The sequence below is a fragment of the Zosterops lateralis genome, assembly GCF_965231275.1.
Source record: "Zosterops lateralis genome assembly, chromosome: Z".
In the NCBI taxonomy this organism is placed as follows: domain Eukaryota; kingdom Metazoa; phylum Chordata; class Aves; order Passeriformes; family Zosteropidae; genus Zosterops; species Zosterops lateralis.
The window spans coordinates 20,590,977-20,612,664 of record NC_139800.1 but is presented as its reverse complement, the minus strand read 5'-3'; the positions used below and the strand labels follow the sequence as shown (position 1 = coordinate 20,612,664).

At 52.9% G+C, this 21,688-nt stretch overlaps 2 protein-coding genes across 5 annotated transcripts in view; one reads left to right on the top strand and one right to left on the bottom strand.

Moving 5' to 3' along the window:
• Positions 1–1,951: 1,951 nt before the first annotated feature.
• On the bottom strand, positions 1,952–9,088 carry CREB3 (cAMP responsive element binding protein 3). 2 transcript variants are annotated; one of them, XM_083883226.1, is made up of 11 exons: positions 9,019–9,088; positions 8,118–8,554; positions 7,281–7,418; positions 6,941–7,199; positions 6,611–6,723; positions 6,308–6,400; positions 5,708–5,814; positions 4,296–4,364; positions 4,056–4,140; positions 3,836–3,917; positions 1,952–3,382 (listed from the first exon to the last, which is right to left on the bottom strand). In XM_083883226.1, exons 3-11 carry the CDS (start codon positions 7,416–7,418, stop codon positions 3,042–3,044), a joined length of 1,287 nt encoding a protein of 428 aa, XP_083739352.1. In that variant the 5' UTR covers positions 8,118–8,554; positions 9,019–9,088; the 3' UTR covers positions 1,952–3,041. The 2 variants fall into 2 exon arrangements, with proteins under 2 accessions (XP_083739352.1, XP_083739353.1); XM_083883227.1 differs by having other exon boundaries at positions 8,294–8,554.
• Positions 9,089–9,547: 459 nt separating this feature from the next.
• The window catches only part of TLN1 (talin 1), a 34,916-nt gene continuing 22,775 nt past the window's right edge, over positions 9,548–21,688 (top strand). For 2 of the 3 annotated variants that reach the window (XM_083883368.1, XM_083883366.1), the window contains exons 1-11: positions 9,548–9,600; positions 15,681–15,847; positions 18,078–18,175; positions 18,412–18,541; positions 18,760–18,912; positions 19,199–19,341; positions 19,701–19,828; positions 20,328–20,388; positions 20,651–20,755; positions 21,078–21,233; positions 21,478–21,579. In XM_083883368.1, the coding sequence (XP_083739494.1) occupies positions 15,718–15,847; positions 18,078–18,175; positions 18,412–18,541; positions 18,760–18,912; positions 19,199–19,341; positions 19,701–19,828; positions 20,328–20,388; positions 20,651–20,755; positions 21,078–21,233; positions 21,478–21,579 (1,206 nt within the window). In that variant the 5' untranslated portion in view covers positions 9,548–9,600; positions 15,681–15,717. The remainder of the gene's footprint in view (positions 9,601–15,680; positions 15,848–18,077; positions 18,176–18,411; positions 18,542–18,759; positions 18,913–19,198; positions 19,342–19,700; positions 19,829–20,327; positions 20,389–20,650; positions 20,756–21,077; positions 21,234–21,477; positions 21,580–21,688) is intronic. The other variant, XM_083883367.1, reaches the window with a different exon arrangement.

The following is a 21,688-nucleotide window of genomic DNA, read 5'->3' as shown; positions in this document are numbered from 1 at the left end:
ATTGGTTACACAACCCAGGACTTCCCTGGCAATAGAAAGCAAATTTCATTTTATGCTTTCACAGTTTTCCATACATCACTATCATGAAAAGGAGAAGATACTCTGATACTCGAGGAGTCATCAAGCGAAAAATCTTCTGTTTCCATCTGGCAACAACCATCTGGGACTTGCCAAGGACTGTCCAGGACATTTTGCCCTGAAAAGCTCATGCTTCCATTTACCAGTGTAGTCCCACAATGCTGACACAGGCACTTGCTGGAACACAAGCGACCCTGGGCATAACAGAGGGAACAAGGTGGGGATGCAAGCTGGGACCATGACCTGAGACAAAATGTGGGGCTGTGTGTGCATGCAAGCAGCACCAGTGCACGTGCAGACAATGCTTTGATCCCTGCAGCATGCCAGGAAAAAGAACAGAGACTGCAGCAAAGAGGACAAGGAGGGTGGCAGAAATATCAGGTGGCTCCTGCTCCTCTGTTTGATACAATAAAGTCCTCAGCCAAAGGATTCAGTATGAGCCCTTTTATCATTGCTGCCCAATCCAAGGCATGAGATCTAGACTGTGCTTCATTCCTCTCCGCAGCTCAGAGCTACTTGCTATGAGACTGGCATAAGAACACAAAAAGCAATGAAAAATAGCAGACCTGGGTCATTATGAGCTGAGACTATGGAGCAGCCCTCCTGAAAACTCCCAGCAGCTGGCTCCCAGCCTGCTCTCCCAGAGTTATCTCCCTTCCTGACATCTGGCCAAGCAAGCCAGACTGCTACAAAGAGCAATACTGACCCCATCAAACCCAGGCAAACACCAGCTCACGTGGCTGCTCCCAACTTTGCTGGCAACACCACCATTGTAAAACTTCACATTCAATATTGATTACTGCTGGGTCAGGAACACTGTATAACATCTGTGACACTACACACTCTCAAACTGCAGAAAAATGCAACTAAAGGAGGAACAGGCCATTATACTCTGGCCTTGAACTGCAAAAAATGAAACTAAAGGGGGAACAGGCCATTACAAACACCAACCCTGAACTGCAAAAAATGAAAACAGAGTGGGAACAGGACATTATGTACCTTGGCCTCAAACAACAAAAAATTAAACTAAAGTGTAGATCGGTCCTATATCTTCCTGATGCCAGGCAGACGTCCTGGGAAAAGAGTTCCAGTGGTTCCCTGGTGATGCTCAAGGGCTGTTAGTTGTGGCCAGGGTAGAGCTGGCCACTCAGCCCTATTGGGAGCATGCTGCTACCTGTTCTGAGGCAGAGGCCCTGGGTGAGCCTCTCCTTGGCAGTCTCCCCTTCCGACACAACATTGTCTCATACCCTGTTTGTTTTTTCTCCCTGGGTGGGATGCAAGTGTGAAGCTCCCTGCACTCACTGCCTTGCTGAGCTGCCGTGCCCCCATATCCTACACTGGGCTCTGCAGCCTGAGCTCAGGATCTGCTAGTGCCTCCCATGGACCCAGTGACCCCAGCCGGGGACAAGCCTGAATTTAGCAACCTCACAGCAGGCAAGGCCCACCCGGTGGCTGTTGCAGCACCCTGGCTCTGCTCCACTTCCTGCGATTGTGCAGCTCCCCATTACGACAGCAGCGGTGGGGGCTGACAACGGCTCCTCGCGCTTCCTCTGGGGGAAGCTGGTCGCTTCCGCAGCGCTGGGGGCTTGTGTGTGCCTGGTGAGTGCTGGGTGCTCATAACACACGCTTTTCTCCAGGAGTGCTTTCGCACCCTTGAAGCGGGGTGAAGGCAGAGCAGCAGCCCTGCAAACCCACACTGTGCCTCAGTAAACCCTTCTGCACAGCCACAGCCACAGCCACAGCGACTTCCCCTGCATCGTTTTGAGAGGGATTGCCCCAAGCTTCCCCTGGGTTTCTCCCATGAGGCCTGCAGCACTCAGCTTTCACCCAGAAGCCCAGCACCTTGCCAAAACAACCAGAGAAGACACAGTCACACATCAATAATATTTATTTAGACTCTATTAATGAGGAAGCTATTAATTATTATTCTGATCCAAACTGAAGCTATCCCTGCTCAATGCAGGGGGAACTGGACTAGATGACCTTTAGAGACCCCTTCTGACCCAAACCATTCTATATGACTCTATGGAATGTCCTGCAGTAGGACAAGGAGATTTCTACAGGTACCACTAAGCTGCACTCTGGCAAAGACACTGCTCACGAGCTCAAAGTGTTTCTGTTCAGCCCAGAACCATTGACTGCATCACCAGCCAGCACAGCAAGGCTTGGGCACACAAGGAAATGGCTTTGAAACTGTCCTGTGGCCAGGAAAGCCTTCAGAAGAGCAAGCAGCTCTGTTTGCTCTCTGAACATGCTGCCTCAGCAGTCTGGCTCAAGGCATGCCTGCTCGCTGAAGCCCAGAAGCCTGCAGGAGATGAAAGGCTCAGCCTTTACAGTAGGCAAACAGCACACATGGCTCAGCAGTCCTCCACCTTCTCTAGCCAGGCTGGGAGCTGTGGCCATGGCTCAAAAGCTATCAGGAACAGGTGACATGCTGGGTCTGTCACAGCAGCAAGCAGGACTACTCCTGTGAGAGTACTGAAGGTCAACTTGCTCCCTCACACCTAGAAATCAGGCAGCACTGCAGGATTAAGGGGCAGTGACATGGGACACATTTGGGGCCACAACACAGATTAAGAAGTACCTGTTCATTCCAGGTGGGCAGTGAAGAAGCAGGACAGTAGCCACCGCCACCAACAGCATCCAGTCAGACCAAGCACTGCCACCTCAGTCCAACTGCCTCCGCCCTCCCTGCTACAGCCCATCCCCACAAGCCACTGGGTGCACTCTGGGCTGCAAGCCACATCAGCAGCCATAGTGAAGTTCTCAGAATTTCCTGTCCCATCTCAGATGGAGCCTGATATAAAATGTCAGAGTGATTCCTCCCTGATAAACGCTTTGAGTTGCTGGCAGTCAGGAGAGTATTCAGAAAAAACTGCTTGGATAGATAATCTGTTAGTGCAGCTCTATCTCTGCCTCACAGGATGCCCAGTATCATCCCAAGGAGCAGGATGCAGCATTGGTCACATCTCATTGGCATGGTGCTGCTGGATGAGAACTCTGTCAGGGTGTTCCACCCACTCCTGACCCTTGGATTTCCACGGCACCAGCACTGCTGCTGGCAAAGGGTCACTCTGGGGTGAGTCTGGCTCTGACCCTGCTGCTGCCGGAGGGTCAGAGGATGAGTTGCTGTTGAAAGATCCGAGACCGGAGTTAAGTGGACTCTGACCCTCTTCCCATGATTTACTGAGGTTGCCAGACAGCAAGGAGTCTCCAGGCTCTGGGCTGAAGCCCTCCAGCTCAGTGTCATGCTGCACATCAGGTGCTCCCTGGTTTGGAAACTCACGGATCTGCCGTGATAGCACTGTAAGAGAGATAGAGCCAACCCTGTAATTTCCAGTCTCCCACTCTCCTGTGCTGAGCATGGAGCCACCACAGAGCCCAGGAGAGAGGACAAACTGTTTAACCAGGACTTCCTCTTCCCAGGGGAGGCGGGGAGAGGATGCTGCACAGCTGCCAGGCACAAGCACAGTTTGTGCTCCAAGAGAAACCGGAACTCTCCTGTCCTTGCACCGCCCCTGGCACAGGGCCCTGATTCCAGGCAGGCCTCTGCAACAGGGCTGAGGAAGAGTCCAGAGCTGGGGCAAGACAGCAAGCCAAACCTCGTGGTCAGCCCAGGCAAGGGGATGCTGAGTTGGAAATGCCCCAGAGTTCAGGCTGTCTCTGGGGAAGGTGCTGTGCTCTGAAGGGCAGCAATTCACCTGGAGCCACACCTCAGCCCCAGCCTGGGCATCTCGGCCACAACCTGGGCACTCACCCTTGAGCTCCCGCTGTGGCTCTGCACTCCCGGGTGAGCGGATGCTGGGGGACAGAACAAGGCAGAAGGACAGAACCACGATCTGGAAACAAAGATCAGCACAGATCTCAGCAAACAAGATGGAGGGGCATCACTAAATGCAATAAATAGAGTAAGTCTCCCCCAAACTTGGGAGGACAGCAGAGACTCCTCCAGAGACACTGGGGCTGAAGCCACTTACCATGGTGCAGGTTTTTCTTCTGGTAGTTTTGGGTGCAGACTGTCTCACCAAGGCCTGCAGTTTCTGCAACTGCTTGAGCAGTGACCTACAGGAGAGCAGGAAAAACAGGTTAGCACAGCAGCTGGACCTAGAGCTGCACATTTCCCTCCACCCTCTGCAGCTAGGGACAGGCCACAGTCCTGAGAAGAGGAACAGCCTTCCCCACCACATCTCCTGCCAAACCCAACAAGACAAACTTACAAGTTCTGCTTCTGCAACTGCTGCACCTTCTTCTCCAGTTCATGGTTTTCAGCTGTGCAGGCTGCCACCCTTTCCAGGAAGAACGAGAGGCGTGGGGGTCAAACAGAGAGAGTTTGTTGGTCAACAGTGGAGACTTCACATTAGTCACCAGCTCTGGGTGGCTGGGGCAGACAAAATGGTCCTGGGGTCCACTTGGTACCACCTGCAGCAAAGCCCAGAGAGCACCACCTCATCCCAGATATGGGGAGGGATGAAGCCCTGCCGGTCCTGCAGAGAAGCAGTTGACTAATCCTAATGGATGCTCACTTATAATGGCACACCAGCCCTTCAGATCTGTGACATCAGGCTATATTATTAACTAGCCTGACCTGGAAAACACATTTGACATATTAACAACCTGCCAGGTTGGTTATCTGGCTTGAACAGAGCAAGCTCTGGGACATTTCCAAGCACAAGGCCACCAGGCAGGCTTTACCCTGATGTTCTGAACCCTCTACAGACAGCCCTTGCCCCACAGAACCAGCCTCACTTTCTGCCCAGGGTGTCACAAGCCCAAGAGCCAAACAGCACAGCAGCTTGTGACAGGCACTCAATGTTCCTGGACCTGGCAATGTGGTCAGCACAACTAAGGCCATGCAGGAGGAGAGCAGCCATTCTGCTACCCACCAGGTCATCTATTCATTCCCTTCCCCTTGTTATCAGGCCCTGAAGGTCCTGTACATCAAGTACAAAACCAGATTTCTTCTTCTTCTCCATGCCAGCCTGGAAGTCCCTGGGGACCAGGCCCTTCCCTTACCAGCCTTGAAAGTTGCACGCACACAGCCCGCTCTGTATTGCTGATAGCCCTATCACAGAGCAGGAAAGCACAGCAGCAGAGTGCACTGCCCACAAAATTAACCAGTAAGGAAGTCCTAAGGGGCACCTTGGGAGTAGAATTTCTGCTGGACAGTTCAGGACCCCTATGCTCACGGACCATTGCCCATATCTACCATTGCCTGCTTCCTTCTACAACTGAGGGAGAGACTTGTATCCTTTGTATCATTTCTGAATCTATGTTATGATGATTGTATTAATCATCACAGAACCATTTATTAGGATCTGATCCAACCTGCGGAGTGCCTGGGTGACTAGAAATTGTAAGTTAAGATGTATTAGAATTCAGGTAATTAGAAATTCTAAGTTAATAAATCTTGTATTACACTGCTTATTGACTGTACTACATTGATTCTGCTTGTAGAAAAACTGTGCCATTCTAATCACAAATCCTCTGCTATCTGTTACTAATCGTAACATGATAGGAAAATGAAGTTCTGATTGAAACTACAATTTACTGCCGTTATCATTCTGCCAAGGATCCCTAAAAGAACATAGGATCCCCCCCGGTGTTGGATGATACTGCTGTGTAAACATACCTGTTTTCCAGGCCATCCACATAGATCTTCCTCCGGCGACGACTATCCTGAGCTGCCTGCTTGTTCCGAATCTTACGACGCACTTTCCTCAGAACTCGCTCTTCAGCCTGCAAGGATCATCTCATCAACAGCAATCCCAGGGTCCTGGAAATCCCACTCTCTCAGACCACGCATGCACTCAGTGCCCAGCCCAAGTGCTTATGTCTTCTGCCCTTCACACACCACTGAATAAACTGCAAGGCAAACTCTGGCCTGCTGATGCAGCCAGCAGCTTCCATGATGTACCAAAAGTAAGGCATACCTAAGGGAAATGAAAAAGCACACAGCTCACAAATCACTTGGCAAGCAAGAAAAAATAGCTGGAGGCACTCGTGGTGTTACTGCCTCCTGCAAACAATGAGCAGGGAGACTGACAGCAGCAAGAAGCTGCTGTACAGACAGACGACAGCCTGGACTCAAAAAGAGGAAAAGGACACCAAACTCAGATGAACACTGCTCTGAAAATAGCACCTAGACAATAATATTCTCAACAAGGCACTGTCCTACTCTACCTGACACATTTGAGTGGTCTAAGTCTGTTTGGTTCTGGTGAGGACTCACTTTGGTCAGTGGCAGACAGGTTGGTAACGTAACACCTTCTTTCTCCAGGAGCTGTTTCTCCTCCTCTGTCAAAACCAGTTCTGGGAAGTCAGACTAGAAAACACAAAAAATAAGCCTACTGAGAACGCAAAGGGAGTCCACTCTAGGCCAGAGAGAACATGCAGCAAACAAAAAGAACTGGAATCAGCTCTCTCAAAGCAGTGTCATATGTTCCCTCAGAGATATCCCTCATACAAGCAAAGTCAGAAGAGAAGGAGAGATGCAAGAAGCAAAGACTGGGTTCCCCAGGCTGAGTGTCAGTACCTGTACAATGGCTCCAGGCACAAGCTGGGGATCATCTTCCACAGCAACAGCAATGAGGGAACTGGTGCTCTGTTCCAGTGCCTTGCTTGTGCCTTCCAAATCCACCCATGCCCCTGGAAAAGGAAAGATGAGTCAAATGCTGAGCCTCAGTGAGGCAGCACCTGACCAGCCAGCTTTGAGTAGCATGAAACAGCAATTTTACAGCAGCAGAAAGCTTCTAGTCTTGGCTGTCTCCATTATTGCCCTACACCCACCAAAACAAACCAATATGGGACTGCTTTTCTCTTTTTTGCCTGTACCCAGGGCAGAAAGAGTCCACACATCACTCACCTAGCTCAATGGTAACATCTCCTTCTGCCACGTCAGACCTCACACTTTCCAGTGCAGGCCAGTCCTGGTGAAGGGAGTAGTTATGATCTACTTGCACAATGTCTCGGCTGGTAAAATTGCTACCAAGGGAATGGCACAGATGCTGATCTTCAGAAATGCTGCTGTCATTGTTGGCAGGCAAATAACTAAGCCTGTCTGGTTCATCTTCTAAAGGGCTCAGCAGTGAGCTGATGAAGTCATCCATCTCCTTGTCCAGGAGCTGCAGAAGAACAGCTTTTACTCAGCAGGAGACAAACCTCCTAAATCTCAGCTCAGCAGCAATTCCTTACAAAAAACTCACCTCAGGCATTGGCAGACCCCACTCTTCCAGCAGACCATTCTGCTCCCCCTGGATTTCAGGGCAGGGAGCATCATCCTTCAGGAGAAAGTCAAGCAGATCCACATCTGCCAGGGCATCCAATTTCTCTGGGCACGCCATCTGAGCAGGACACCCAAAGTAAGCACAGGCAACACCAAAGTGACAGGAGACACCAGCCTTGCTTTAGGGTGTACCTCAGACCCTACAGACAAAGTATCCCCATGCAATGTCAACTGCAGGGATGGCCAGTTCACAAGTACTTCTCCAGACAAGTTATTATAGCACCACCGGTGACAACAATACAGCATTTTCCCCACAAGGTTATTGCAACCCAGCCACAGCAGTCATGCTCCACCCAGAGCGTAAAAGCTGAAGGAAGGAGAAGAAAAGTGAAACAATCCCAGACTTAATGGTGTGGAGAGCATGCAAGATTCTGCTGTTCCACAGAAGCCTGAAGGTGCCATAAGCCCTGGTGTGCAGCCATCAGGGAGAGCTTCCTATCCCAGGAAAACTAAGAACAGTCATTGCTGAGTTTTTAACTAAAGGGATTCTGTTAATGATTAAATGGTTATCAAATTCTAAGTAATCATGACTAAAAAGAAATCATAATCAAATGGTAATTAAGTAATCACTTAAGGGTTACTAATGAATGATCTGACACCTAAACGATGACTTAGTCATTCAGAGAGCTGTCAAATGCTGTACTATTTAACACACTTGTAATAAATAAGTGGATATTTTAATAAATAAATAGATGTATATATAAAAATGTCACTAGCACACAATATACCTTTAGACCGAAATTAAAATGCTCCTTACCTCACTGTAGAGATCAGACACTGGTAAAGTGTCTCTCAGCCCTACGGAGAGACCTGGAGAGCTGTCCCTGCTGCCAGGGGTGTCAGGGCCCAGCAGCACAAGGGTGGCAAAGCTCAGTGGCTCGAGATGGCCACAGGTACTTAGAGGGCAGTGAGGGACTTGCAGCCAAACAGCACCTGGCACTTTTGCACCTGTGTGGCTGTGGCAGCTTCAGCTTTGTCCGATCCCAGCTCAGGCTGCTGCTGTTACGTCCTGGCAAGACACGGCCCAGGAGCCTCGGTCCCTGAGATGTGGCCTTGCATGGCTCTCACTGGGATCAGCCTGGCCGGCTCGTGGGCGATGCCTGAGCCAAGGCACCACTCAGGCTGTCAGAGCGTGGGCATCCATCACAGCTCTCCATCAGCACCGCTAAGCTTTCACATCTAGCTGTCAAGTGTCTGGAAATAAAATAAACAAAATAGGACAAATAGAATACCACCAAAACCACCTCAAACCCCACCCAAAACCACAGGGCCAGGGCAGTCCCCACCAGGGCTGCTGTGCCAGCTGACTGGGAGGAGGGCTGTCAGCAGAAAGTGGAGCAGCAAGAGGAAGAGAGCTGGGCAAACCCGGGCAACGCCAGGGCCCATGGCTTCCACCAACTCGGAGGAGCTTCCCCCCAGGAAGCGTGCGCCGGGCAGGCAGCATGGGCAGGACGGGAACAGGAGGAGCAGGTGCAGCAGAAGGAAGCGTGACCGGAGCGCAGGGGCCGGGACACCCACCTAAGGAGAACGAAGCAGCCCCTCTCAGCCCTGGCCGCCGGCCGGACCCGGATCCCCTGATCCCCGGTCCTCGGGGACCCTGAGAGCAGCGAACCCCGCATTCTGGACCCCCTGCCATGCCCCCCGCACTCACCCGTCACCTCAGCCCCGCCGCTCCCAGCGCGGTGACGTCACCCCGTCATCTCCCGGTGGGCCCCGCGCGCAGCGCCCCGTCCCTCCCGCGCTGACGCCCCGCTCTCCCATTGGTTCCGGCGGCGCGGGAGGGGGACGCGTGGAGGCGGGAGCGCGCGAGGGCGGCGGGAGCTCGGGGCGGGTGGGGAGAGGAGGGGATGGGAGAGACGGATTGAGGGGAGGGCGGTGGGCCCGGGGTCATGCGGGGCTCTGGGGGTGTCCCGGGGCGGGCGGGTGCCTGGAGGTGCGGTGGGAGCAGCGGGCAGAGCGCGGCCCTGCTGCGCGGGTACAGACTCATGCCCAGCCCCGGGGCGTCGGACCGGGCCGCGCGGTTACGGAGTAGCGCTGTCCGCGGGAGCGGAATGCCCTTGGCGCGGTGTCCGGTGGAGCGCAGCCCCGGGCACGGTCAGGGGCTCGCTGTGCCCCCCGGCGGCACGCCGCCTCTCCTGGCGCATGCGCGGCGGGGGGCGGGGGGGCGGGAAGCGGGCGGTGCCGGCGCTCAGCTCCCCTCAGCGTCGCGGGGCCGCCGCGCTGCTCCTGCCCGCGCAAAGGTACGGGGACGGGGGACAGAGGACACACGGTGTCCCGGTGACCGGGGAGGGAGGTCTGCAGAGTGGGGTCCTGCGGACCGGCAGCGCCCCGGCTCTCGGGGGGCTGCCGGAAACGGATGTCCCGGGGACCCTGCCCCGCACCCCGCCCGGTAAATGGCGGGGAGGCAGGGAGGAAGCAGCTTCCCGGTTACCGGGGCTTCCCTGCTCCACCCGGGGCTTGTCCGCGGGGCTGAAGTGACCCAGAGGCTTCCGGGGGTTCACTCAGGCTTTGGGGCGTGCCCAGATTGCCCCTGGGGACGGCACCACCCGAGCACCGACGCCCCCGGAGACTCCGGGGCAGCACGGGCTGGCGCGGCCACGTTATCCGTGGCCACGTTATCCTCGGCCCTACCCCTGCTCCGGCAGGCCCGGGCCTGGAGTCCGCTCTGGCCAAGCCCGGGGCAGCATCCCCACCTCGGGGGTCCCTGGGCTGGACAAGCCTGGCCGTGACCAATCATCTATGGACCGCGGGGCGACTTTTGGGGCAGGCCGGGCGCAGCTTCTCCCTCGGCACCAGCCCACCCTACCGGGACGTGGGGAAGAGTGAATGGCAGGGGTGTCTGTGTCCTGTTGCGTGGTTTTGGGTGGGGACACGAGGGCACAACGCTCCCCATAACCGCACCGAAGCCAGGGAGGTCACCGCAACAGTTCCCACCAGGACAGACAGCTCGCCAAAGGCCCCGGGTTTCCGGACAGGGTGGGACTGGCCCCAGTCGGGGAAGGCCTGGGTCCCCACCATGTCCCAGCCGAAGCAACTAACCAAACAGGGGGAAACAAACAGGCCTACCCCATCTTCTCTCTGTTCCCTGCCGGATCCTGCCCGAGCCCCTGCAAGCTCCCCATCCCTTTGAATCTGCCGGCAGGATGTCTACATGCTTCTGCCGTGGCTTCATTGCTGGCTGTTAGACCCATATTTGGTAGCGATAATTGTTTACTCCCTTCTCTCTCCCCGGGCCTCGCTGCTGAGACGGGGAGGGCACATACTTTTGGGATTTTAAGTTTTGCCAAAACCTGTGAGTTTCCCAGTAAAGGGTCCAGATCACCTGCATCTCCTCAGGTCGTGGAGTGAAACCCCACAAGTGCTAAGTGAATCTGTGATGGTGCATGGGGAGCACCAGCCAGGCACTCGGTTTGCTTGCTGAATGGCAGCAGCAGGAATCTAGTGCTTCCCGAAGCGATGTGTCCCATTAGATTTAGAGAAGGGGGAGTGGAAAGACTGAGGAAAGGAGAATAGGGTCCTGAGGGGTGCTCTTCTTTTCAGAACTAAGCTTTGCAGTGTGCTGGGTGAAATGACCCCAAAATGCAGCCACGCTCCCTTCTTTCTTTCACCTTTCTGCGTGTCCAGCAGCACAATGCTGGGCAAGTTTCTTGTTGTGGGAAGTGTGGGTGCCTGGATCAGGGCACCCAGTATTTTCCAGAGGTCATGACAGCATCCACTGCCCCTCAACCCCTGCTTTTGGAATCCTGTGCTATAGGGCCAGCTTGCTAAGGATGCAACAGAGGTTGAGGCTGGAATCCCACTGGCCCCCATGTGTGCCTTCATCATGGGCAGTCTAGAGGTGCCATGATTTGTGCTCCATGCCTTTGGAATTCAGGGGATGCTCAGCAGGAGCAGACAGGATGTGAGATGTGTGCAGAGTGTGAGCAGTTAATGGCCAGAGCTGCTTCAGCTCGATATGTGTAAGCAGGCAGTGATCCTCCGGCCCAGCTGCCTGGCCCCTGCCCATTTCCCACGCAGAGCAGGCCTGCCCTCCCTGCAGGAGTGAGAGGATGCTCCTGTCCTAGCCATGGATAACAGCAGAGTGGTCACAGGGGTGCTGTGTCTGGTCTCGACAGCCGCTTATGCTCCCCAGGAGCAAGCTTGGCTTCAGCTGGAAGAAACTGTCCTCCCATCTGATGTGGGCATGCAGCAGCGAAAGAGGAACTGGGCTGAACGGTCTCAGCGGCGTGTGACACTAAACCAGCTGGGGCTGCTGGCTCATTGGTGCAGGAATGAGCCCTGTCTACCTCAGTGCCTGCTGTGGCTGTGTATACTGCTCCTGTACTGGAGAATACAGGAGAACCCAGCCACAGCCAAGTCTGGCTTCTTACCAGTTTAATTTTTGACCCTGTTGACAGTGCTGGAGTGCAGATGCTGACATGCCAGCCAAGCCACTGTGGCAGGCATTGCATTTTGGTGGCCTGGTATCTTCCTGGCTGTGTCAGTGGCTATACTGACTGGGCTGTGCCTGTGGAAAACCCCAGCACTGGGATGGTTTGCAGCTGATAAAGCTTCCGGCAGCCAGCTCCCAGTACAGGGATGGTCTGCAGTGGGGCCTTTCCCAGGTAAAATTTGGTATTGCCATCAAAAAAGAAGGAGAAAACCAAACCCCATTACTAAACCTCTTTTGGAGTATTCCTTAAGAGAGAGCATAATAAAAATGGCAGAACTATTGCATCTGAAGATTTGCAGCTTATTCTGGAAACTTGTCATAAGTTCCAGCTGTCTGCAGTTGAATTTTAGTTGGGTTTTTTTTGTCTTTTAAGACACAAATCGTCCCCTGTAATTGTTACTGCAGCAGTGAACTCATCTGACAAAAATATAGCAATTCCATCATGTGACTGAAAACTCACTGTCAGTGGTCCCTAGCAGTGACATGGTGGTTCCTTGGGTGCCACAGTGTTGTCTGCCTGCAGCCCTGCCTGCACTGACCCTGCCCTCCAGGACAGAGCCTGGAGCCTCCACCACCGTCTTGGTTTTTCTCACCTTGCATGGGGTGAGATGGAGGAAGCTGCAGCAGCTCCTGGGGGAAGTGGTGGGACCCCATCAAGGTTACCGCCACCCCCTCATCAGCTTGGGATTGGCTCAGTAGTGTGCCCATGGTTCAAAAAGGGTTGCACACAGCTTGCTGTAAAATGCAGAAGTGTGTTAATCCAGCTGCTCCGGTGCCTTATCTGACTTTGCATACTGACAACATGATTGAGAATAGGTTTGACTGAGAACGGGTTTGCTTTGTCTGGAGGTGATCCAGCAAAATTTTGTGTTCATTGAGACTTGGTTTGTTTGGGTTTTTTTTTTTTTTTTTTTTTTTTCTTTCTTTCTAGGGGGACAGCTTGAGTTTCACTGTCCTTTTTTTTTTTTTTTTTTTTTTCTGGTTTGCACTACCAGGCTCCCACGCTGTCTCATTTGTTACATCTAGTCCAGCTTTTCTCTTTCCACATGGTTCCCAGAGGGGAGAGGTCTGTAGGGGTTGAGCCCTGCATTGATGTCCTCACACCAGCAGGCAGCAAATTTGCAAACCTTGTGTGATTAGTTGCCACGTTTTGCTGACAACTCTCACCCCGGTTTGAGGAGGTGTCCTTTTGCAGTAAGAGAATGTTTCTGCTCTAGACACTGCTGTCAGCAAAGTTCAGCTGTAGCGCCTGGACTTTTTCCATAAAATATGAAAATTGAAGTGAACCATCTCCCTTTTCTCTGAGGTCTTCCTTGGTGTTATCAGCACCTTCCCTGCTGAATTCTGTCAATTTTTTAAAGTGTTTGGAAGTGGGAAGGCTTGAATAGTCATCTTCTTGTGGGGTCTTGGGAAGCACAATGACATCTGTGAAGGGTGTGCTAAGGGGTGCGTCTGGTGCAGTGCCTGCTTTTGAGTGGCTTTGTGAAGGCAAGAAGAGGATGCAAAAGTAGTGGTAGATGTCCTGGCACCTCTCAGTTCCTCTCCACTGTCCGACGTCCTCCACTCCTTCCTCCATGCTCTCTGACCTTGTCTTGTCAGTGGCATGTTCTCCTTTTCCTGCGGAGGGATGGAAAGCAGCTTTATGCTCAACTTGAGAATATTTTTAGATGTACAGAAGTTGGCCTGATGACCACAGCAGCCTGCCCTGCATATAAAATACTTGGAAAAACCTTTCCATGACAGGGTGTTCCTCGTTTGTTCAGCTCCACAGCTTTGCTAATGCTTCTGGATAGATGGCAATGGCACAGGCGGGTACCTCTGCCACCTCCTTCCCTCTTCCCGATGGGTTCCCTCACTCCGGAGCTGAAGTGGATTTCATTCCTCAGCAGCGGAGACAGTGGGGGCACGGGCCTCCACAGAAACATTGCAGAACAGCTCAGGAATGCAGAGCTGGAGCCGCTCCATGTGCTGGCGGAGGCGGCACGCTCCTTGGTCCCTGCCTCCCACCCCACACCACCAGCATGGCTTTATGGCTCCACAGGAGCAGGGCCCCTGCCCTCTGACTTACTCCCGGCCAAAACTGGACACAGATCCTGCCCCTGGGCTGCTCAGTCTGTGCTTGGAAGCAGCCTGCACTGGTATACCCCTTCCCAGGGAGACCAGAGCTGGCAGTACTGGGCAGGGATGCAAAGCCTCGCCAAGTGCTGCTGCACTGCAAGGAAGGCTGCCAGCACATTCTGCCCAAGAACCTTCCCAGGCCAGGCTGAGGATGCAAGATCAGCTTTCCCTGACAGCCATAATAGGAAGTCTGGTAGGAGCAAATCAATCTAAAAGAGAATAAGCAGATGTGCATCCCACCGGTGCTCTTGCATCCTCCCATCACTGGAGTTTAAGGACGTGGCATCTTGGGTCAGCAGAACTAGAGACTCCCTCTGTATGAGCAGGCTCTCAGGGAGGGGAAAAGGCATGTCAGTGCTGGAGAGCATCGGGTTGGGGCCAGAGAGGGACAGGGAATGCTGAGAAGGGCATGGGCAGGAGCAGAGGACTTGGTCGCGACCCTGAGGTGTTTGGCAACCTGGGAAAGCACTGAAAGCTGTTTCACAGTGAGGGGACCCAAAGGAAAGGGCTCTTATAAACTGCATTAGGCAAGTGGGCACTTAGGTACGACCTCCTGTTACTTCTTTCAGCTTTTACTCTGTAATACAGATATTGCAGTTCTGATTAGGTGTTATTAAAGCTGGTGTTTTGGAGCTCTGTTGAAGGGCACTTGCTCTGAAGCTGCTCTTTGCAATCCTTTAAGCCTGAACTGTGGAAATGCCTGAAAGGAGGTTGTAGTGAGATGGGGGCCAGTCTCTTCTTCCAAGCCTGCAGTGAGAGGACCAGAGGAAATAGCCTTAAGTTGAGACAGGGAAGGTTCAGATTAGATATCAGAGAAAAAATTTTCGTTGTTAAGGTGATGAGGCATTAAAATAGATTTCCCAGGGAGCTGGTGGAGTCACCGTGCCTGGAGGTGTTTAAGAGGCATTTGAATCTGGTGCTGAGTGATAGGATCTAGTGATTTAGGGGTTACTGTGGTAGTGCTATGTGGGTGGTTGGACTGGCTGATCTTCCAACCCTGATGATTCTGTGATTCTATTCTGTGAAGCTGATCCTTCAAGCTGGACCCAGCTTGAGTCCTTTTTCAAATGGCATGATGTGGTTCTTGTATGCCCATGCAGTGAGACCTGGCACAGGTGGTCCCTTGCTGTCCTGTGACCTGGGTTGGTGTGGTATCTGCTGCTGTAGACCCTGATCTCGTGAGCACTCCTTGGGTGGTATGAGTGATGCTTTTCCCAGGTAGTTGTATTTAATGTGTGAATTCAATGTCTGGTGCCTTTATCTTGCCTTCCCAAACAGCTTCAGGCTTTTCCATCTGTCTGTGTTCAGGCTGCCAGCTCAGCACCGTCTGCTGGCAACATGAGGGGTCTTGATAGCTGGGGCAAGGCCTTGTCTGCTCTGGGTCAAAGCTTGGTTTTCCTCTTGTGGCTTCTCTGTCATGGCAGGTTTAATTATAGCCCCTTCCATCATGCTCTTACAGCTTATCTAGTGTGCTCCCTCATGCTCACTTCCTTTCCCTGGCAGTATCTCTGTTGAGTACCAGCTGCTGTGACTCCCACAGGCAAGTAAAATTTTCTTTAGGACCTTAGGAAAAGGTGCTAGGGGTCCCAGTGCTGGTCTCAGGTCCTAGGGTCTGGAAAGCCTCTCACAGGCTCTCTGGCACAGGCTACAGCCCTAGCTTGCCACTAGAAGCTGAGTCCTGGCCTTCAGGTGCTGCTGAAGGAGGAGAGAGCAAGCACACTGCACACTGCTGGGGTCAGCAGTCAGAGCTTACCCGTCTGCCTCCTCCAGCAGGTGACACAGGAGAGGGGACAGCCCAGCCGCCACCATGGTTGCCCTCTCGCTGAAGATCAGCATCGGCAATGTGGTGAAGACGATGCAGTTTGAGCCCTCCACCATGGTGTATGACGCCTGCCGGATGATCCGTGAGCGAGTGCCTGAGGCACAGATAGGACAGTGTAAGTCCGTGGTGGGATAGCTGCCGTGTCAGGGCTGCCTTGGCTTAGTAACTAGCATTTCAGTTGTCTCCCTTTTCTTTTTCTGTCTGTGCCTCTCTGGCGCTATCCCAGAGAAGTGGGGTGGGGGGGTGACCGGGGTCCAAATCCTCTTGCCCAGTTGATGTAAGGATCTGAGCTTCTCAGACCCCCTCCTCAACACCCCAGAAGAAGGTTTATGTGTTTAGGATTTAGGAAACTACATTTGGAAATGAAATAACTCTTTAAGCAATTCGAGTCCACTGCTGTTTCTGTCTCTTCTCTTCTGTCCTATTTGCATTCATCACCACTAGCTAGAGCTATGTGGGTTTAAACAGTTGCAGGGGTCATAGCAAACATTAATAAGCCATTTGAGTTAATTTTTCCTTTCTTGGGATATATATAATCTCCCCTGGGTCTGTCTTCTGCTGGCAGCCTCTGCCAGACCCATGCTGGCACTCCATTACCTTTCTAGGCTGCCTCAACTCCAGAATTTCTTTGCTGCCGCTAGGCTCACAATTTAGCCTATGGCTCATGAACTCATGATGTGACTCACACCCACGCGGATGTGGCCTGTCCCTGTCATGGATGGGGGGGTTGGAGCTCTGGGATGCTGTCTCAGGGGCTCTCTTGAGTCCCTGCAACCCCTGAAAACGGCTGTGCCACAGAGGAGAGACAGCAAAGTGGAGGTCAAGAGTCGTGGGAAGAGGAGGGGGAGTGCAGTGACATCTGGGAGCAGCACATTCCTTGAGATTGAAAGGAAATGCTTTCTCGCGCCATGCCCGGCTGGTCAGCAGTCCAGCAGACCATGGCTTTCAGCTTCAGCAAGGGACTGGATGTCTTTGGATATGCAGGGCTATAGTGGTGTTGGAAGGAGCATTGCATTTCCTGCTCCTGGATGTGAGCCAGCCTGTTTATAAAAAAAGCAGCAAGGGGAAGGCCTTAAAGGGAACTTCTTATTCCTGCGTTCCTTTTCGGTTGCTCACAGCCTTTCTTTTCCTGTGTGTTCCTTGCAGATTTGCTTCTCTTTGCTCTCCTTACACACGGGCAATTGGGGTCCTTTTTTGAGCTGCCTTGGGGTTTTTTTTGTCACATTTGGGCTGAGGGAGCTTCAGTGTAAGTTTCCAGCTCTGCTCTTGCTCTGTCTCAGGAAGTGCCTCTCCCTGCCCAACCCATGGATCTGGGGCAAGCTGCTCAGTTTCCAGTGCTTTGGATTTATCCTCTTGGAATTTGCTTTGAAAACAGTTTGGTTTTTTGTGGTTTTTTTAACTTCAAAAATAAAATGGCAAGCTTTCATGATTTTTCTGCTCCCTGTTTAGTAGGATCCTAACAGCAGTGCTAGCCAGGCAAGCACAGGGCGGCTCAGGAATTTGTCCCTCCCCAAAGAGAGCTGCCAACAAGATGACGAGTTATAAACATAGCCAACCAAGACAGCCTGCGGCACAAGATTGTTGCAGAGGTGGAGAAGGACCTTTCCAGGGCAAAACCAGGCGTGGTTCTGGCCTCTTGCTACACGAAAACAGGCCTGTCCCTGTGGGTCTGAGCTGGGGAGCCACTGCCCAGGCCCCAGCAGCGATCCTTTCACCAGGTGCCCCACCCTGAGGGAGCAGGGTTCGTGAAGAATATTTACTCAACACCTCTGAGGCCTTGTAAGCCTTGAGCCCATTCTCCTTCAGCTTCCTCTTCTGCAAAAAGAGGAGTCCTAGCTCCTCTAGTTCCTCACAGCAAGGTTCAATCATTCAAGTTGTCTCTGTATCTTTTCAAACTGTACTGTGTCCTGAGGCAATGCAGATCCTACCACCAGAGAGTACTCAAAGTGTGGATTGCCTAGATTTTATAACCAGTTCCCAGCACCCTTCGTGGTGATCTCCAGCATTTTAGTACCTTATTTTCACTACTACTACACATTGCACTGAAGATTTCAGAGAGCTGTCAGCCACAACTGCAGGCTCTTCCTTCTGTTGTGTCTGTCAGTTCCAAGTTCAACGATGCGTAGGCATGCTGCAGATGATTTTTTCCATAGATAACTGGTAAAACCTCAGAGCTTGCGTGCCAGCTTTGTTGCCCACTCATTAGGTTTAGGCTCCAGCGTTCACAGGGCTGCTGTGCTTCACATACTTGGCTGCATCAGTGCATATCCCTGGGCACAGAGTGGCATTGTGGGGGCCCTGTGCTGCTCAGGACTGCCCTGTCAGAGACTTTGCCTGTTTTTCAGCCAATGATTTTGGGCTCTTCCTCTCGGATGAAGACCCAAAGAAAGGGATCTGGCTGGAGGCTGGGAAGGCTCTGGACTACTACATGCTTCGTAATGGGGTAAGTATCCCTCCCACATCCTTCCAGCTGCATCCTTTGCTTTGTGGTTGGATGTCTTGCTTGCAGCATAGAGGTGGTGTGGGTGCTTTCCGTGCTGCTTTGCACTGTGCCCTGCAGCACACCCTGTGACCTCCACAGTTGTGCACCAGGCAGGGGAGAACTTTTGGCTTGATGGTGGGATATGGGTGCCCAGCACGGGTGCCACTGCTGGTAGCTGTGCTCCGCTGTGCCTGCAGGATACCATGGAGTACAAGAAGAAGCAGCGGCCCCTGAAGATACGCATGCTGGACGGGACGGTGAAAACGGTGATGGTGGATGACTCCAAAACTGTCACGGATATGCTCATGACAATATGTGCCCGGATTGGTGAGGAGAGGACAGCAACAGGGAGGAAAAAGGGAGGTGGGGAGAGAATGGCAGAATCTGACAGGCTTCTGGGGAGTAGCAGCAGCTCTATGGCAGATGATCTGGCAGCAGGGGTGTGTGACACAGGGAAGAGGACATTGCTCTGCACCCCTGCATTGCTTCATGCTCTGTGTTTGGCAGAACAGTCCTGCTGAGTATGGTTTTCTGCTCTCCTGCAGGCATCACCAACTATGATGAGTACTCACTTGTACGGGAGATCATGGAAGAGAAGAAGGAAGAGGTTACTGGCACCCTCAAGAAGGACAAGACCTTGCTACGAGATGAGAAGAAGATGGAGAAGCTCAAGCAGAAGTTGCACACAGATGATGAGTGTAGGTACCTGGATGTGCTGGGAATGAGGTCAGCCTGTGCTGATGGCCTTGGGGAAGGGAGCAGAGACCCCTGTAAGGAGAAGAGGGTGTGGAGAGGAACATGTGGATGAGGTAACATGTGCCCACACTCCCTAGAATATCTCCTGCCTGGGCACCCAGGGCAGAAGGCTGAGAGCTGGGGTGCATCAGGCAGACATCCATTTCTCATTCAGCATAAGCAGCCCTGGGGCCAGGACCAGCCACACTTTGGTCCCTGTCCCTGCTTACACCCTGGCATTGTCTGCAGTGAACTGGCTCGATCATGGCCGGACGCTGCGTGAACAAGGCATCGATGACAATGAAACACTGCTGCTGCGGCGGAAGTTCTTCTACTCTGATCAGAACGTGGACTCAAGAGATCCTGTGCAGCTCAACCTGCTCTACGTGCAGGTACAGCTTCCCAGAGCACTTGGTTCCATTGCCTCCTGCCAGCCCCTGCTGACAAGGCTGGTAGCTGAAGGTTTAGTCAGGGGCCATGATGGGGGTGTACTCTGGGATACCCTATTATGTTCTGAGTAAGAGCCACCACTATCAATTCCAGCCTTATCCTGGTAGGAACCATCCTGAAATCCTGGTACTGTTCCTCTCCCAGGCTTGATGCCTGTAAGGAACAACCTGGTCCTATGTACTCCTGTTTCTCAGAGCCACTTCTCTGAAGTCTGTAAAACATGTTGTGCTTGATATGGAGGAGACAGTGACAGGGCTGCGTGGCTGCCCAGCCCACAATGGTGTCTTTGATTCCCCCACAGGCTCGTGACGACATCCTGAACGGTTCCCACCCCGTCTCCTTTGACAAAGCCTGTGAATTTGCTGGCCACCAGTGCCAGATCCAGTTTGGGCCATACAATGAACAGAAGCACAAGCCGGGCTTTCTGGAGTGAGTGTCCTGGGCAGCACCTGGGCTTGCCTTGAGGCAACTGGAGCAGCTTTGCAGCACCCAGCACCACACTGCCTTGTGGGTCTCTGTGGGGATTTGCTGGTGCAACCCCTCTGCTCCCCACAGCGCAATGTGCAAATGTAGGGATCCACACCAGCTGTGAGGGGTGCTAGCCCTCCATCCTGCTCCATCTGGCAGCCCTGTAGGAACATGCAGTCAGCTGCTGGGGGGGTGGCCCCAGCACACCCTCTGGCCTGTCTTGATGCTGCACAAAGGGCTGCATTCTTAGCACCTTTACCCCACTCTTAGCTAGGGCAACTCCAAGGACAGCTTTCATATTTGCAGCAATCTCTCCCACATTCTTACTGCTTCCAAAAACTTCCAGCTTGTGCCCTGGCAGGGGCTTGTCTGAGGATTTGGGTTGGACTTGTTCGTAGTCAAGGACAGACACTGGATTTGGGCTCTTCTGCTAACAACTCACTTGGCTGTCTCTTGGCAGGCTCAAGGATTTCCTGCCCAAGGAGTACATCAAGCAGAAAGGAGAACGCAAGATCTTCATGGTATGTGCAGTGGGAAGGCTGAGATCTGGACCTTTTGTTCCTCCTTAATAAAGGTTGAGGTGCTCCTGTCTGAGGAGGCAGCACACAGCAGTCTGGTGGGTGAGAAACAGGAGCAGGAGCTGTAGGTGGGCAGACAAGACAGCTCCTGAGGTCTCGGAGATCAGAGCTGGGGCAGAGGATGCTGATGCGGTGGGAAAGGCTGTGCAATGTTGTCACGGCAGGACTGTGGAGCTGGTGTGATATTCTGTCTTTTCTGTTGCAGGCCCACAGGAACTGTGGGGACATGAGTGAGATTGAAGCCAAAGTTTGCTATGTGAAACTTGCCCGTTCCCTCAAGACCTACGGGGTCTCCTTCTTCTTGGTCAAGGTAGAGCAGCTGCTCCCCTGGTCCCACTTCAGACTCACCAAAATTTTGCTTCTTCAGCATCCATCTGTTGCGTCTCCAGCTGCTTCCCCTCAGCCTATGTTGCTCCATTTTTTTCTGCATCTCCCCTGTTGCATTTCCCTGTGCACTGCCTTCCTACTCCTTGGTTCATGCTTTTTCTCATTGTCAAGCTACATGTGATAATTGTCACCACTAGAAAGTGTGGCCTTGAGGGTGTTTTGGTAGCTAAGGCAGACCTCACATATCTCTGCCTTAATGGATCCATCCTGGAGATAGCCCACAGCCCTTCTGTTGTGGCCCACAGGAGAAGATGAAGGGGAAGAACAAGCTGGTGCCACGGCTGCTGGGGATCACCAAGGAGAGTGTGATGCGTGTAGACGAAAAGACCAAGGAAGTGATTCAGGAGTGGAGCCTGACCAACATCAAGCGTTGGGCAGCCTCACCCAAGAGCTTCACCCTGGTAGGACCCAGCACTGGTGCCCCATGCCTCCTCCCCACTCCTGCCCCTGTGGAGTGGCTGCTCTTACTCCAGCCTCTCTTTTGGCTGTTGCTCCATGGTTGTTCCATGGAGCCTTGCCCTCCTCTGGTGCCTCTCCCAACGCTTGCTTTGGAGGCTGGCGCTTGGGTGCTTAGTGCATACCACAGAGGCTCAGGATGACCGCCAGTGCCCTGCTCCAGTGCTACCCTGTGCCCTGCTGTTGCAGGATTTTGGAGATTACCAGGATGGTTACTACTCAGTGCAGACGACGGAAGGGGAACAGATCGCCCAGCTGATTGCTGGCTACATTGATATCATCCTCAAAAAGGTGAGGCTGTGCTGAGAAGGGCACTGATAATCCCTCTTCAAAGAGGCATACAGAATATGCCTTCCAGCTGCCTCCAAACAGCTATTGGCAGATGGTACTGCTGGGAAAG

Excerpts from the sequence above, each read along its gene's own strand:
- CREB3 (XM_083883226.1), bottom strand. The coding sequence starts at position 7,418 with ATGGCGTGCCCAGAGAAATTGGATGCCCTGGCAGATGTGGATCTGCTT. Across the intron at positions 6,724-6,940 it reads AGATGTTACCATTGAGCTAG|GGGCATGGGTGGATTTGGAA; the intron begins GTGAGTGATGTG and ends TTCCTTTTCCAG. Across the intron at positions 4,141-4,295 it reads CAGTTGCAGAAGCAGAACTT|GTCACTGCTCAAGCAGTTGC; the intron begins GTAAGTTTGTCT and ends GCTCTCCTGTAG.